Here is a 13,391-nt window from a genome sequence, read left to right as displayed (position 1 = left end):
TTTCCAATCCAATCCAAAAGATATAGCGCCTTTTCCATGTGGTTACATAGCGCTGCATGCACACACACTGCTCCACAATGTTTGGGCTACTTAAAAACATAAGTTACCGGAAGTCACTTCTCAGAGATCAGTCAAGTATATGTAGGCTGGTAATAAAGTAATTTCTAGCAGATAGTTTTAACTGCTGAAACCAAATTAATGGGCATTCTCTCTCAGGTCCCTATTCCACTGGTTCAGTTAAACCCAACACTGGGTGTAAGTGACGTTGAGGGGGGGGGGGGGGGGGGGGGGGGGGGGGTGGGACAATTATGGGACATATTCTTTTTTGTGTTTGTTATGTATTGAAGGTATGCCAGATTTGGTGGGGGGGGGGGGGGGGAATGCGCAACTTAAACTACAAAAGAAATATTTGTTGATGATGCACAATGGAAAATGGAAGATGCATTCCAAACAATAGGCCATTTTCGTAATGTAACCAAATTAATGCATAAGTCTTTGTGAAGTGGCTCAATACAAATTATTTCATTCACCTGATAGGAATAATAGTATTTCAATAGTCAGAATGCAACTGCATATATTAAGTGTTGCTAGGTAGGTCAAGCCATCATGTTGTCCAACCTGGCAACAAGTAATGAATGCAGTTCAGATTCTGTCTATTGAAATACTATTATTCTTATCAGGTGAAGAAAATGATCTGTATTGAGGCACTTCACAAAGACTTATGCATTAAATTTGGTTACATTACGAAAATGGCCTATTGAAGCTCACAGGTCAAAATTCAACAAATGGTAATGTTGAACCTGGGGAATCTTGGCTAACATCTGTTTATATCAGCCATTGATGCAACAGAAATGTTAAATATGCAGTTGAAGACAATAGTAAAAAGAATGCTTGCAGTTGGAGGTTGATGTGATAATAACTTTCAAGTGAAGATAAAAAAAATAGGAAAAATAAACACAAACAAAAGCATATGTTACAAAATCAAAACCATCGTATCCATCTTGCGTAAATTTGTCAGGGTGCCAAGCATGTTGCGTTTCTTGTTCTTTGTTTAGAGACAATTGTATGTGAAGATTGCCCTCCCTGCGATGTTCCGATTGGTCACATTTAGCGAACATGCTCCGTCCATGTGATCACAAATTTGGCAAGCGTCTTATTTACCTTCTATATAATATAATTGGATAGGATTCCGGAATAGGACATTATTCGCACTGAGAATTAATACGGCGAAATAACTTGGCAGCTGTTATTATTTCTGTTTAATGAATCAAATATTGCTATTTTGAAAACAATGGACTTTTTGTAGATATGCAACAATTGAGGACCATTGTCATGATAGAGAGCTAAATTTGATACCATTGTAAACATAGTTAAACAGTTTGGTTACTTTTCCCAAACAACTTGCACTTTTAGAATTTCTTTGGAATATGTATTAAAAAAAGGAAGGAAAATATTAATTTTCTTGAAGACTTGAAGAGAGGGAGAGGGACCGAGGAAGAGAGAGAGAGAGAGAGAGAGAGAGAGAGAGAGAGGGGGAGGGGGAGGGGGGAGGGGGAGGGGGGAGGGGGGAGGGGGAGCAAGAGAGAAGGGAAGGAGGGAGATAGGGAGAGAGAAAGAGCTCTAGAGAGGGGATAATTTTGGTTTACAGTGAAAACTAAATTAGTAATATCCTTACCAGGTTTATTAATTTTTAAGTATATATGCCAAATTGATTTGTCCTGGTTACTGTTTCTTGAGAATGTGACATATTAAAACTTACACCTTAAAGTATTCAACAAAAGCCCTACCTCAACCAACTCCATGTTTTATTCTTGAGTTACAAAAAGCACTAAAAACATCAAATTTAGAAGGAGTATGATAGATTCAGTTCTTAACTGCATATCTGGGGATAGTTCCTAACTGTAGGTCATCACAACATTGGAATATTACTTTCCTGTACTGCATGTTTACATAAAGCTACATGTACACATTAGCAGTATCCATTCAGTATTTTATTACTGAAGGATTGCTATGCTTTATGATTTATATGGTGGGATTACGATATGATGAAAAGAAGAGCTCCCCAAAGAAGCAAAAATTCATAAATTTCATGTGTGTTTAACTGTTTCACATGACATGATACCCATTTCATTATCTTTGTCTTTATTTTGGTGGTGTTATGGTAACAGTGGTTTATTCACTTGACTCTCAATCCAAGAGTTGAGGGTTCGAATCCCAGCCTGACACCAACGTCTTTTAGCAAGACATTGATCCACATTTGCCATTCTCCACCCAGGCGTTAAATGGGTACTTAGCATGATTGATTCCTTGGAATGCACTGTGCGATGATTATCGCTGCTGGAGCTAAAGCTAGGGTAATAATATGCAAACTTCTTTGGAAGTGCATAGGTACATGAAGGGTTGACTATTATTATTAATATGATCATTATTATCATCATTATCATCTTCATCATCATCATCATCATCTTCATCATCATCATCATCATCATCATTATAATCATTATTATTATATTTTTCATTTTTGTTTTTACATTTAGCTTCTCTCTGGGCGTTCCATACAGAGCTTAGAAGTCACCTACCAATACAACAGCACCAGCTCGGAGACGGTTACCATGCCGATACGAAGCCCCATCCCGGAAGTGGTTTGGTCACACTCATCCTCCGTCCCTGGGGTCTGGTTGGTGGACATTGTTGCTGTGGACATGGACAATGAAACTGTCCAGTCCACTTCGGTGGTCAGTGTCCAAGAGAGTGTTTCGGACATCAGCGTGCTGGGTCCCCTATTGTCCAGATTTGTGTGGTAAGTTCAGGTATCGCGTATCGTATATTTGTCAATTCCAACCATAATTTAAAAAGCTTGCAAATGCAGTAGAGGTGTCGTGGTCGAGTGGATATGTCACCGGACTGTGGATCACGAGGTCCGCGGTTCAAGTCCCGTCGCGGCACTAATGTCCTTTGGCAAGACATTGATCTACATTTGCCACTCTCCACCCAGGTGTTAAAATGGGTACCCGGTAGGATGCGAAAGCTAATGTGGTTTGATTAGCAATGGCGCTTGTAAAATGGCGACTGGCTGGAATGCTCCCCAGGGAGTGGAGAATGTGCATACCTTGTGTGCGGGTAAGCCTGAATCCGATGACCGGGTAATAATATGTTCCGCGCCTAGAAACAAAGTATTAGGCACATTATAAATGTGAGCTATTATTATTATTATTATATACAGTATCACAGAAAAGTAGGAAGGGTTAGATTTAGGATTAGGTTTAGGATTAGGTTTAGGTTTACGTTTAGGGTTAGGTTTAGGGTTAGTTTAGGGTTAGGTGTAGGGTAAGGTTTAGTGTTAGGTTTCGAGGTGGGTCTAGGGTTAGGTTAAGGATTAATTTTTAGTCATAGGTTTACATGTATGTATAATATTTAGTTTAGGGTTGAAGATTAATATTAAATGCAGATCAATCGCTTCAGAGCATGTTTTGTAGATCCTGTTGATTTGATGCTATTCAGGGACCCGTTTCACAAAGCATTTTTTCAATGACAACCGACAAAATCAGTGACAAATCTACTGATAACCAATCAGAAGCAAGGATTTCAGTAGCTTATAACAAAAACTGTCATTTGTCACTGATGACAAGCTTTGTGAAACGCCCCCTGCACGACTGTCTTTGCAGGCCTTTAACTACTCTGACATGGGAACTAAGGCCTTCTTCTGGCTCAAGTATCAGGTATGACTGGGTGATTGTCCCTCTCGTGTCCAACTCATCATCCGATTCTGGTAACTACAGGATGACAACCGGAGGAACCAACACGCTGGTGAGTTAGGTTCCAAGTCTTACTTAACAAGCTTCAATTACCCTGTGGGATGTGATTTTATATTGATATTTGACACACTTATTTTCTATTGTTGCTAGCCAAATTCATCTCAGGCTTCCCATTAATCAGATTAAATTGCCAAGTTCTCATGTTGGTTTTTCTTCTAGAGGCCTATGTGTACTTTACAGGTTGCTTTGATTTATGGGCAGTTTATATGATCTTTATTCTTACATGATGTCATGAATTGTCAAATGGATGCAAAAAGATGGTGTAGTATTACATGTTGTTGAAAAAAAGATGGGGGTTTATTTCATTCTGATTTTTAAATTTGTTTTCCAATATCTCAAATTGTGTGAAGGATTATAGAGCAATAGATCAAATTATATATGAGTTTGATAACATCGCATTAATTCTCAGCTTATTATTTTGTGAAACATTTATTTTCATATCATCTGTTTGCATTGATGAAATTGAAATATTTCATCATCTTTTCCCCGTTGTTTTCCCTCTTTTAAAATTCAACTATAGGCCTATATTCCATTTAGCATGCCAGGAACTTACAACCTCACTGTCACGGCCTCCAATGAGATATCCCGTACCTCGACTCACACCCTAACCACCCTCCGAGAGCCAATCACAAGTCTCGTTCTATCCAGTAGTCCCGTTCTACATGGACTAAACTCTACCATCTTACTTCGAGTACAAGGCGGACCGGAATTCTCATTCAGCGTCCATTTTGGGGACGGCACGGCAGCTGAAGTGACGTCCGATTCTCCAGACATGTCCGTTGAGTCGATTGACCATTCCACCCTGCCAGCAACGTATGTCTTTGCTTTGTCGAAACACTACGCAGACCTAGGTGAATACGCAGTTGCTGCAACGGTTTCCAATGGTGTTTCCGACATGGATGGCTCTACAGTGGTGAGAGTGGAAGAGAGGATCACAGGGCTTACGATCGTAACAGCAAATTCGTGGCTGGTCAATGCTGTTGACAACATCACCGTCGAGGCCACCGTTGCTACTGGCAACGACATCGTTTTCACGTGGGATTTCAATGATATGACAGGACCCACAACGGTCATTCACAGGTAAGAATGGAATCAGAAATGCAGCTGAAAGGTGTGTTTTCGCCGAAGTTCCAGTTTAAAATTTTAATAATGATAATTTAAGATATACTTATGGCTTTGGAATACCTTAGAAATATAGAAACATATAGAAAGTTCAGAAGTATTTTGAAAACATATCTATTTAGCTCTTTGTAAGACTTTACAATTATGAATCCAATACACCTTTTCAACTCCTGTATTTTATTCTGTAAAGCAGATAGAGACATGCAAGTATGCCTATGTATTTATGCGCTATACAAAAACAATTAATTATCATTATTACTACATATTCAGAGTAAAATCTGTGATATTTTTGGACCATCTTGTTTATTTCATTTGTCAAAAGGATTAAGGAAGCTTCTGTGCATATAATAATAATAATAATAATAATAGGCATTTATATAGCGCCGTCTATCTAGATAATTCTATTACATGTAGCCATCACTTTTTGCTTAATTAATTTCACCACTAAACACAAGTAAGTACATGATTGGCTAAGTGATTTTAATTAGAGAACATGTTTATTCTTGGTTTAAACCAAGTCAAATTGCCTTTGCCCTTTGAGAAATTGGATATTCTTTTATCATCGAGTTCAATCTACATTTATAGATTTGATGACACTTGAATCTTCAGATGAATATTGTTCTGTTGGCTTCATTCAAAATATATGTCACTTAATGTCTTCTGCATATAATTTGACAATAGATATTTGTTTGGTCATGTGTGGGGAACTCTTAGTACCTTGGTTTATGTGACATATTATTAATTTCCTCGTCATTAACAAATCTTTGTTTCTCTAACGCTTTATTAGCAATGGGAGTTACAGTGCAGTCCTCCACACTTTCGGTATGCCTGGAGAATACTACATCAGTGTGAGTGCTAGGAATGCCTTGCAGCAGAATCCCCTGATCTATCACTACCCCACACCTTTCGTGGTCCAACAAGTACCTATAGCTCTGGAACTTAGCGTGAGTATTGGATGTTGATATCGTAAGACTAGTCCTACAGACGCCTTTATTTATTTTTTTCATCTGAACATGAAAATCTTTTGATATGACCAAACTGACTGATTGAATCATTAAAATGTTAAATAAATGTACATCCATGAAAAGAGCATTGTTGGCTTGATCAAGGGTTTATGGAGATGTCCAAAAGACGTACTTGTAACTTTGGTAGATTAGCAAAACGTCGGCATAAAAAGGTTTGCTGAAAAAAACATAATTGAAGACATCTGTGAATAATATAAAATCTAATTTAAATGTTGAGATGACATTATTTTTTGTGATACAAAGTCTAATCAAGGTAATTGAGATTATTACTAGCTCTGTGTCCTATTGACATGGCATGAACATATGATTTCCAACAATTATGCACAGTAGCCCAAATTCACAAAGGAATTTTAAATTTAACCTCTGGTTTAAATCTTCATTTACAAAGCCTATGGTCTAAAATTAGCGCAACATAATCATACCTGCCAACCACCCCGATTTAGGCGGAGTTCCTCCGCATTTTTCATACCAACTCCGAATTCCGATTGCATCCCTCAAAACTTCGATTTTTTTTAAAATTTAATTTATTTAATTTTTTTTTTTTTTTTTTTTTTTTTTTTTTTAAATTTTTATTTTTAGAGTGTAATGCACTTGGAGAGTATATAACTATTATGTTTGTATTTTGAAATGTAAAGCGCCTTGAGCATGTTCATGTAAAGGCGCTCAATAAATACCAATATGTATGTATGTATGTATAAGACTAAAGCATAACACAGCACTGATAACCAGATCACGCCGACATCCGCGCTTGCGCTCATAGAAGATGTACACAGCGCAGCCCGAACGTGATCGTTAGTTCCGCAGTCACCCCATGTGTACCCCCCCCCCCCCAATCTACGGGCTACTACCCCAATCCTTCGGTGGTTCGCGACCTCGTAGTCCATCCAGAAAAATTTACTCCTAATTTCTCTTGTCTCAGGTTGGCAGGTATGCATAATCGTGAGACATGCAGAAGTCCAATATTAGACGCGCCCAAGGCAAGGTACACTTATGTTGCGCTAATCTTTAAACCATGGATTATGTAAATGAGGGTTTAAACCATGGGTTAAGTTAAACCTACTTTGTGAATTTGGGCCTTTGCGTTCCAGGCACTTCTTTTCATGCCATTTCATTCACAAAGCTACCGCTATGTTATACCTCATGATACGTTAAATGACATGCCTTTGTCTGAGGTGAAATAAAGAGGACATATTGAAGACAGATAGTGAATATCTTGGCCGATGTTGCTTTCATTACAGGTTTATGAGGGCAACAACTGGGCATCCCTGGAGCAGACTGATGCAGGCGACTGGGAGACTGATCCTGTAGTCTTCCGTGCCCTGTGTTGGGGCTCTCACATCAGTTTTGCCTTCGACTACGGAGACGGCTATGAGGAGGTGATCGAAGGACAGCTGGGTCTATTCAGCAATTACTATGGTTTAGGCACCCATGTTTACACAGAAGGTAGGTTGTTATGCCACTTATCGTCTCCTTGGCCGTTTCCTTTCCATTAACACCCTCAGGTTCTCAACGGACTACTTGTAGTTATGTTATGGTTACAGTTTATTACAATCTCAAGCTGAATCCTCAAGTGTTATGCAGGTGTTAGGAAACAAAGTGCATACCGGTAATATGAAATACAAAATAAGGAATATTCCCCTTCACTCTCTCTCTCTCACTCTCTCTCACACAGAGGGTGAATTTCATATCAGCGTCACAGTCTAAAATCTCATAACCAACGTCTCCCAGTCTCTAGGGACACCCTTCATCATTGTGATCTTTCTTACTGGTCTTTCCTTTGACCATCAATATGGAATATGAAATAATTAATATTCCAGTTCACACACTCTCTCACACACAGAGGGCGAATACCATGTCAGCGTCACAGCCTACAATCTCCTAACCAACGTCAGCCAGTCGCTGGGGACACCCTTCATCGTTGTGATCTCTCCTACGGGGCTATACTTTGACCATCCTGTCTACACGTTCCCGTTCGGTAACATGTCCATACTGACCGTGACAGTGGATGAAGGAAATAATCTCTTCTTCAATTGGTCCATGGGAGACCAAACCAACTACTTGTTTGCAGGTTAGTAATCATAATAATTAAAAGTAATAATATTTTATACTAATTAACCATCACTTAATTGATCATACTTGCTAAACAATATACAGTGAAACCTGTATATAAAGACCACCCAAGGGAGAGAAGAAAAGTGGTCTTTATAGGCAGGTGGTCTTCATGTGCAGGTCCCTTCAGTACAGGTTTTGATGAAAAACCATATTCAAGGGAAACAAAAAATGTGGTCTTTATAGACGGGTTGTCTTTCTATACAGGTGGTCACTAAAGCAGGTCTGACTGTACAATGTAGCACTTAATACTAATTTGTCTAAGTACTGTTCTATCATTACCTGGGTTTAGCCAAACTAATGTGATGGGCTCTCTTGCATTTTTAAGGGATTTCCTCTACCAGGTGCCTAGTTACTTCACCTGTGTGGAGGGTGGCAAATATAGAATAATGTCTGACAAAAGGATGTGAGAGCTATTGTAGGGATTTGTACCCTGTTACCTTGTGATCCATAATCTGGAGATATATCATCTAGACCACAACTATGACGATTCTTTATAGAAAATAGCGTATGTAAGAAAGAAAAAGCTGCTACTGCAGCAGTGCCGCTGACCTAGTAGTAGGGTTTCATCCAGTTTCTGGTTTCATGATTGTCTATACCCGGACTACCCACAACTATAAATGTTTCATAACATCTGCATTTAACAACATCCAGCTTTCAGACAATTCCATTTAGCTTCAGAACTTTAAGCATTATGATACCTTTAGTCATCCTAAATACCCAATATTATCATTATAATTTCCTGATTGTTACCCACATGTGTACCTTATAATTTCTTTTGTTTCTCCTAATATCTGTTTTTAGGTCCTTCTGTCACTCATGTATACCGTACTGCTGCAAGCTATAATGTCACTGTGGTTGCATTCAACAAAGTACAGAGTCTTCAGACAGCATGCACCGTGGATATTGTCAACTTTGTTTCTTGTAAGTGCAACAATTTTATGTGTCTGAAGAATTACCCTTATTTTCCAGTAAGCGTGTACCATCAGCCTTTAATGTTAAAATAGAAAAAAGAAATGTGATTGGTATTAAAGTACTTTACAAACACATGATGCTTGCAACAGCCGATCTATTTTTGTGTTCACAGTTGATCAGAAATTGACAGTTTCATTTGTTAATTGTATAATAATAATTTCATAATTTGCTGATCGATATGGCCCTTAGGTGGTTGCAATATATTTTCCCCTCAAATTCAAACCTCTCAGCATCTATTCTTAATTATTTAGCTAAAGTTGTAAAGCCAGCTAAAATATCCATTTGCTGGCTGCAACATTATTAATTTAATTTGAATTTTATTTTTCACCTTTCTTTAGTCGTTGACCTGAAGGTTCAGAGTCAGCTAGCAACGACATACACTGATCTACTCTTCACAGCCGAGACCCCTGCTAATAGTGCCAAGTGGTTTCGATGGGACCTGGGTAACGGACTTCCTATCCGGCAGACATCGATCAATACGTTGACCTACCGTTATGCCCTCCCTGGCATGTAAGTCACTTTGTTACTGTCATATCATAACTTGTTGGTAATCTTTGATAAGAGTGGAAATTATCATTATTATTGGGGCTTCCATTGTTTACATTTCTGGTGCTTGTACGTGTGTGGACTCTTGCATGTTAAATTTATTCTGATGATGCAATAATGTACTGAATGAATCTTGAATCTTGATTGATCTGTGGGAATTTACATAGATTCTTTCATTGCTATAATAAACAGTGTCAATACACTTTCTATATAGCTGAAAAGTCAAAGAATGATGGAGATGATGATGACGATGATGATGACGATGATGATGACGATGATGATGATAGTGATGATGATGATGATGGAGATGATGATGATGATGATGATGGAGATGATGTTGATGATGATAGTGATGAAAATGATGATGATATTAGAGATTATGATGATGATTGGGATGATTGTAATGATGATGATGATGATGTTGGAGATGATGTTGGAGATTAATGATGATGAGAATTTTGTAACGATTTTGTGCAACATAATTTGACCAATAATGATCATCACATATGATCATAACCATATTCCATTCTTGTATTGCATGACGCAACATACACATCCAAGAATACCATCATTGCATGTTTCACTCGTGATCCTCTCCCCTACAGCTACTACATATCAGTCGAAGCGGGCAACCACATGAGCAACGCTACATCCAACCCTGTGGAGATGACCCTGCAGGCACGCATCGGCACCATGATCATCACAACGTCGGCTCCCGCTCTCTATGGGCAAAGGACAGTCCTGGAGGTTCAGGTCTACTCCGGAAGCAACATTGAGTATGTTTGGAGCTTTGGTGATGGCTCCCCAGATGTTGTCACAGAGCAGTCCGTTATTGTGCACTCATACAACAGGTACTGTATGTTATTATTATTATTAAAGGGATTGGGTAACTTTGCTTCAGATTCTAAACAAAATCCTGGATTTAGCTCATGCTGCAATCATAATTATAAACCTTTAGGCCAGTCAGGAATGATTGGAAATAGAAATTTCTAAAAATGTTTTTCCAATGGTTTTTACTATACTACAATCTATTAGGGAAAATGAGTACCGGTATGGTAAAACCGGTCACTCAAAGATTTTTACTTTTTTGAGGCACTTCATCTTTTTATGGCTTCAATATTACACCATATCACAGACACTGATAACACGTAAGGCCATGCATTTCAGATTTGTAAAACTGAAAACATTGTTGAACAATGCCTTTAAGTATTCAGTGTGGCTTGTGCTTGGGAGGGGAAAAGTAAACTGCAAGTAATTGTAGACCCCAGTGTCTCTAATCCTGGTACAACTGAACTGGTTGGAGGTGTGCAGGTGTATCACTACACTGGGTGTTCTTCCAACTCTTTGACAAAGAGTGTAGTGGGTTATGAATGCACATAGATAGTGGCTCTCCTACGAACAGGGCTTCCATTTCTTATCCTATCCTTAGGATGAATTGTTCTCCACTGTATTATACCCATGTCTATTTTTTCGTTTTCTTTGTATTTATTTGTGTTCTTAATCCAACTTCATAACATGTGAAGTAGAATATCATTTTGCATTCTATATCTTGCTTTCAGGGGAGTAAATTATCTCAATCACAAGAAAGAAGGAAAAACATGAAATTTGATGTACAAAAGGCACGGAGAGTTGTCCACAGATGATGTCATCAAATTGAATACCGCCCTCTAGTGACTAGTCATTTCAAAAAGCTCTAACTTCCTTATTCCTTGCCTGATTTTGTTCAAATTTTCACTGATATTTTTCAAATAACTTAAACTTTACAATAAAAGTAACTTAGTATGAAGGTTTTGGTTCCCTTTAACCACATAACACAGGCTTCGGTCATCGACCCTCGCTGGACTCTAACCAACAACCACTGGTTTACCTTATCTCCCCTGTTGAGGTCCCTGACTGAAAACCAAGCTGAAATCATGACAGACACACAACTATTGTAGGCTCATATTTTTCGCTGAGAGACAGAGCCATTGTAAAACGGACTAATTGTAAAAAAAAGAGTACTGCTTTGCTCAGAAGTGTTACTGTATTCTATATGTGTGTCTGAATCACCAAAATATTGAAGGTACATCACCTCTCAGCTAATATATGCTGTACACATATTCATCACTTTTCTACGTACTTGGAAAAATGTTAGCAAAAGTGATTGGTTGATGAATATGTCGTTTACATACGGTACATCCTTTTTCTTCTACATAAGTGCAATGTGTGAACAATACACCTTTCCTTAATGTCTTTCAGGACCGGGGAGTATTTCATCAACTTGTTTGCGATCAACGATGTGAGCAACTCAAGTGCTTCAACCAATATATTCATCTTGGATGAACCATGTCTTACTCCGGAGCTCTACATTGTTGGTGATTCAAATAGAATGGTAAGTCCAATGATCAGTCATTTTCAGTAACACATTCTGGCTTCTGAGTTATTGAGGGGGGGAGTGAAAGAGTGAGATATATAGAAGGAACACCAGAAAGGTACATGTACTATAAAAAGAGGAAGGGGGATACAAAAGTGAGAGAAAGAGAGACATACATAAAAGGGTGGAGATTGGGTGATCAAGAGAAAGTTTGGATAGATTATGTTCATGCACATTCATATATTGGAGCATTAAAATAAAGAGATTACCCCATACCTTTAGAGGAATAAATGGAAAAATAATATAGATAGAAAATGTTGGTTGAGTATTGTAAAATAATGATGGACTAGATTCGAAGTCCTTCCTATTAGTCACATGAACGAATAGTTGAACCCTTTCAGCAAAGTACACATAATTGCATTAACTACCATAATTTTTCACATCTACGTTTTGGGGACTGAAATGATTGTCTGTTTTCTTGATATTCAAAAACGATTCATGATTGGAAGTGTCTAATACCATGTAAATTTAAAAAATAAATCCGTGATTAAAAACTTGTCTGATGAAATCCTAGTTGTGAGATGTATTTGTAGGGGATAATTCATTGATAATGATATGAAATCATTGCATGGTATAATGATCCATTCAATATAATCAATTTCCCTCTGTTTGCTCCCAGATTAACTTTTCCAGTCCGGTGAAGTTGGAGATCGAGGTCTTCATCGATTGTGACATCACACAACAAACAACCTACCAGTGGTCCCTCATCGATGCTGTAGACGGGAGCCCTCTAGTGTTGAATCCCATGATAGCATCTCTTGACAAGCGAACACTCTATATACCCAGTCACGTCGTCCCAATCGGGTCATACACTGTGACGACAGAGGTAAAGGATCATATTTTTTTTAAGCCTTTAGTAAACCTGGCTTAACCCATTGCTTACGGGAACCGAAAGCTGGGAGAAGCTTTTGTTTTCAGTATCTTCATCCCACCACTGTCACCATGCTAAAAGAAAGTGCCTGTCAATTTTAGACAAACTGTATTGTACCATGACTATTATCAGATAGACGGACAAGAAATTATAAATCTTCAAGGGCAGCTTTGCTCACTATCTGAGTACATGAGCATTTGTCTACATCAATAACCCACTTCTTGAGATGGCCAAAATTAAACTGATTGAATCTTTGCGCAGCATAAAACGTATGAATATTCGGTACAATGGTCTGAAAATCAAGACTATTACTTATTGGGTCTATTGCTCCTAAGTCAATTTGACAACTGATAGTCGTTATTTTCCCACTTGAAGACATTTTCAAGCCTAACCTTTTTTAGGGAAGTTCTAAATTACGTTTATCTTTCAAATGCCGTTGGAATTTAACCTTTTCATTTTTTGGCCTGCAAATGGGACATAGTACCTTTAAATTACATAATCAATCAAATACATTT

The 13,391-nt window shown here is 38.2% G+C and overlaps 1 protein-coding gene across 1 annotated transcript in view; it reads left to right on the top strand.

Annotated features, from left to right (window-relative positions):
- Positions 1-13,391, top strand: part of REJ7 (receptor for egg jelly 7) — a gene marked incomplete at its 5' end in the record, with an annotated part of 83,624 nt that overhangs the window by 32,395 nt on the left and 37,838 nt on the right. The window contains 13 exon segments of the mRNA NM_001098445.2: positions 2,538-2,776; positions 2,778-2,792; positions 2,795-2,800; positions 3,666-3,807; positions 4,336-4,895; positions 5,725-5,881; positions 7,201-7,405; positions 7,803-8,030; positions 8,876-8,995; positions 9,385-9,556; positions 10,198-10,443; positions 11,831-11,963; positions 12,625-12,831. Of these exon segments, the coding sequence (NP_001091915.2) occupies positions 2,538-2,776; positions 2,778-2,792; positions 2,795-2,800; positions 3,666-3,807; positions 4,336-4,895; positions 5,725-5,881; positions 7,201-7,405; positions 7,803-8,030; positions 8,876-8,995; positions 9,385-9,556; positions 10,198-10,443; positions 11,831-11,963; positions 12,625-12,831 (2,430 nt within the window).

This window comes from Strongylocentrotus purpuratus, unplaced genomic scaffold, assembly GCF_000002235.5.
Source record: "Strongylocentrotus purpuratus isolate Spur 01 unplaced genomic scaffold, Spur_5.0 spur5_scaffold_19, whole genome shotgun sequence".
Taxonomy (NCBI): domain Eukaryota; kingdom Metazoa; phylum Echinodermata; class Echinoidea; order Camarodonta; family Strongylocentrotidae; genus Strongylocentrotus; species Strongylocentrotus purpuratus.
This window is presented reverse-complemented; position numbering and strand designations above follow the sequence as displayed.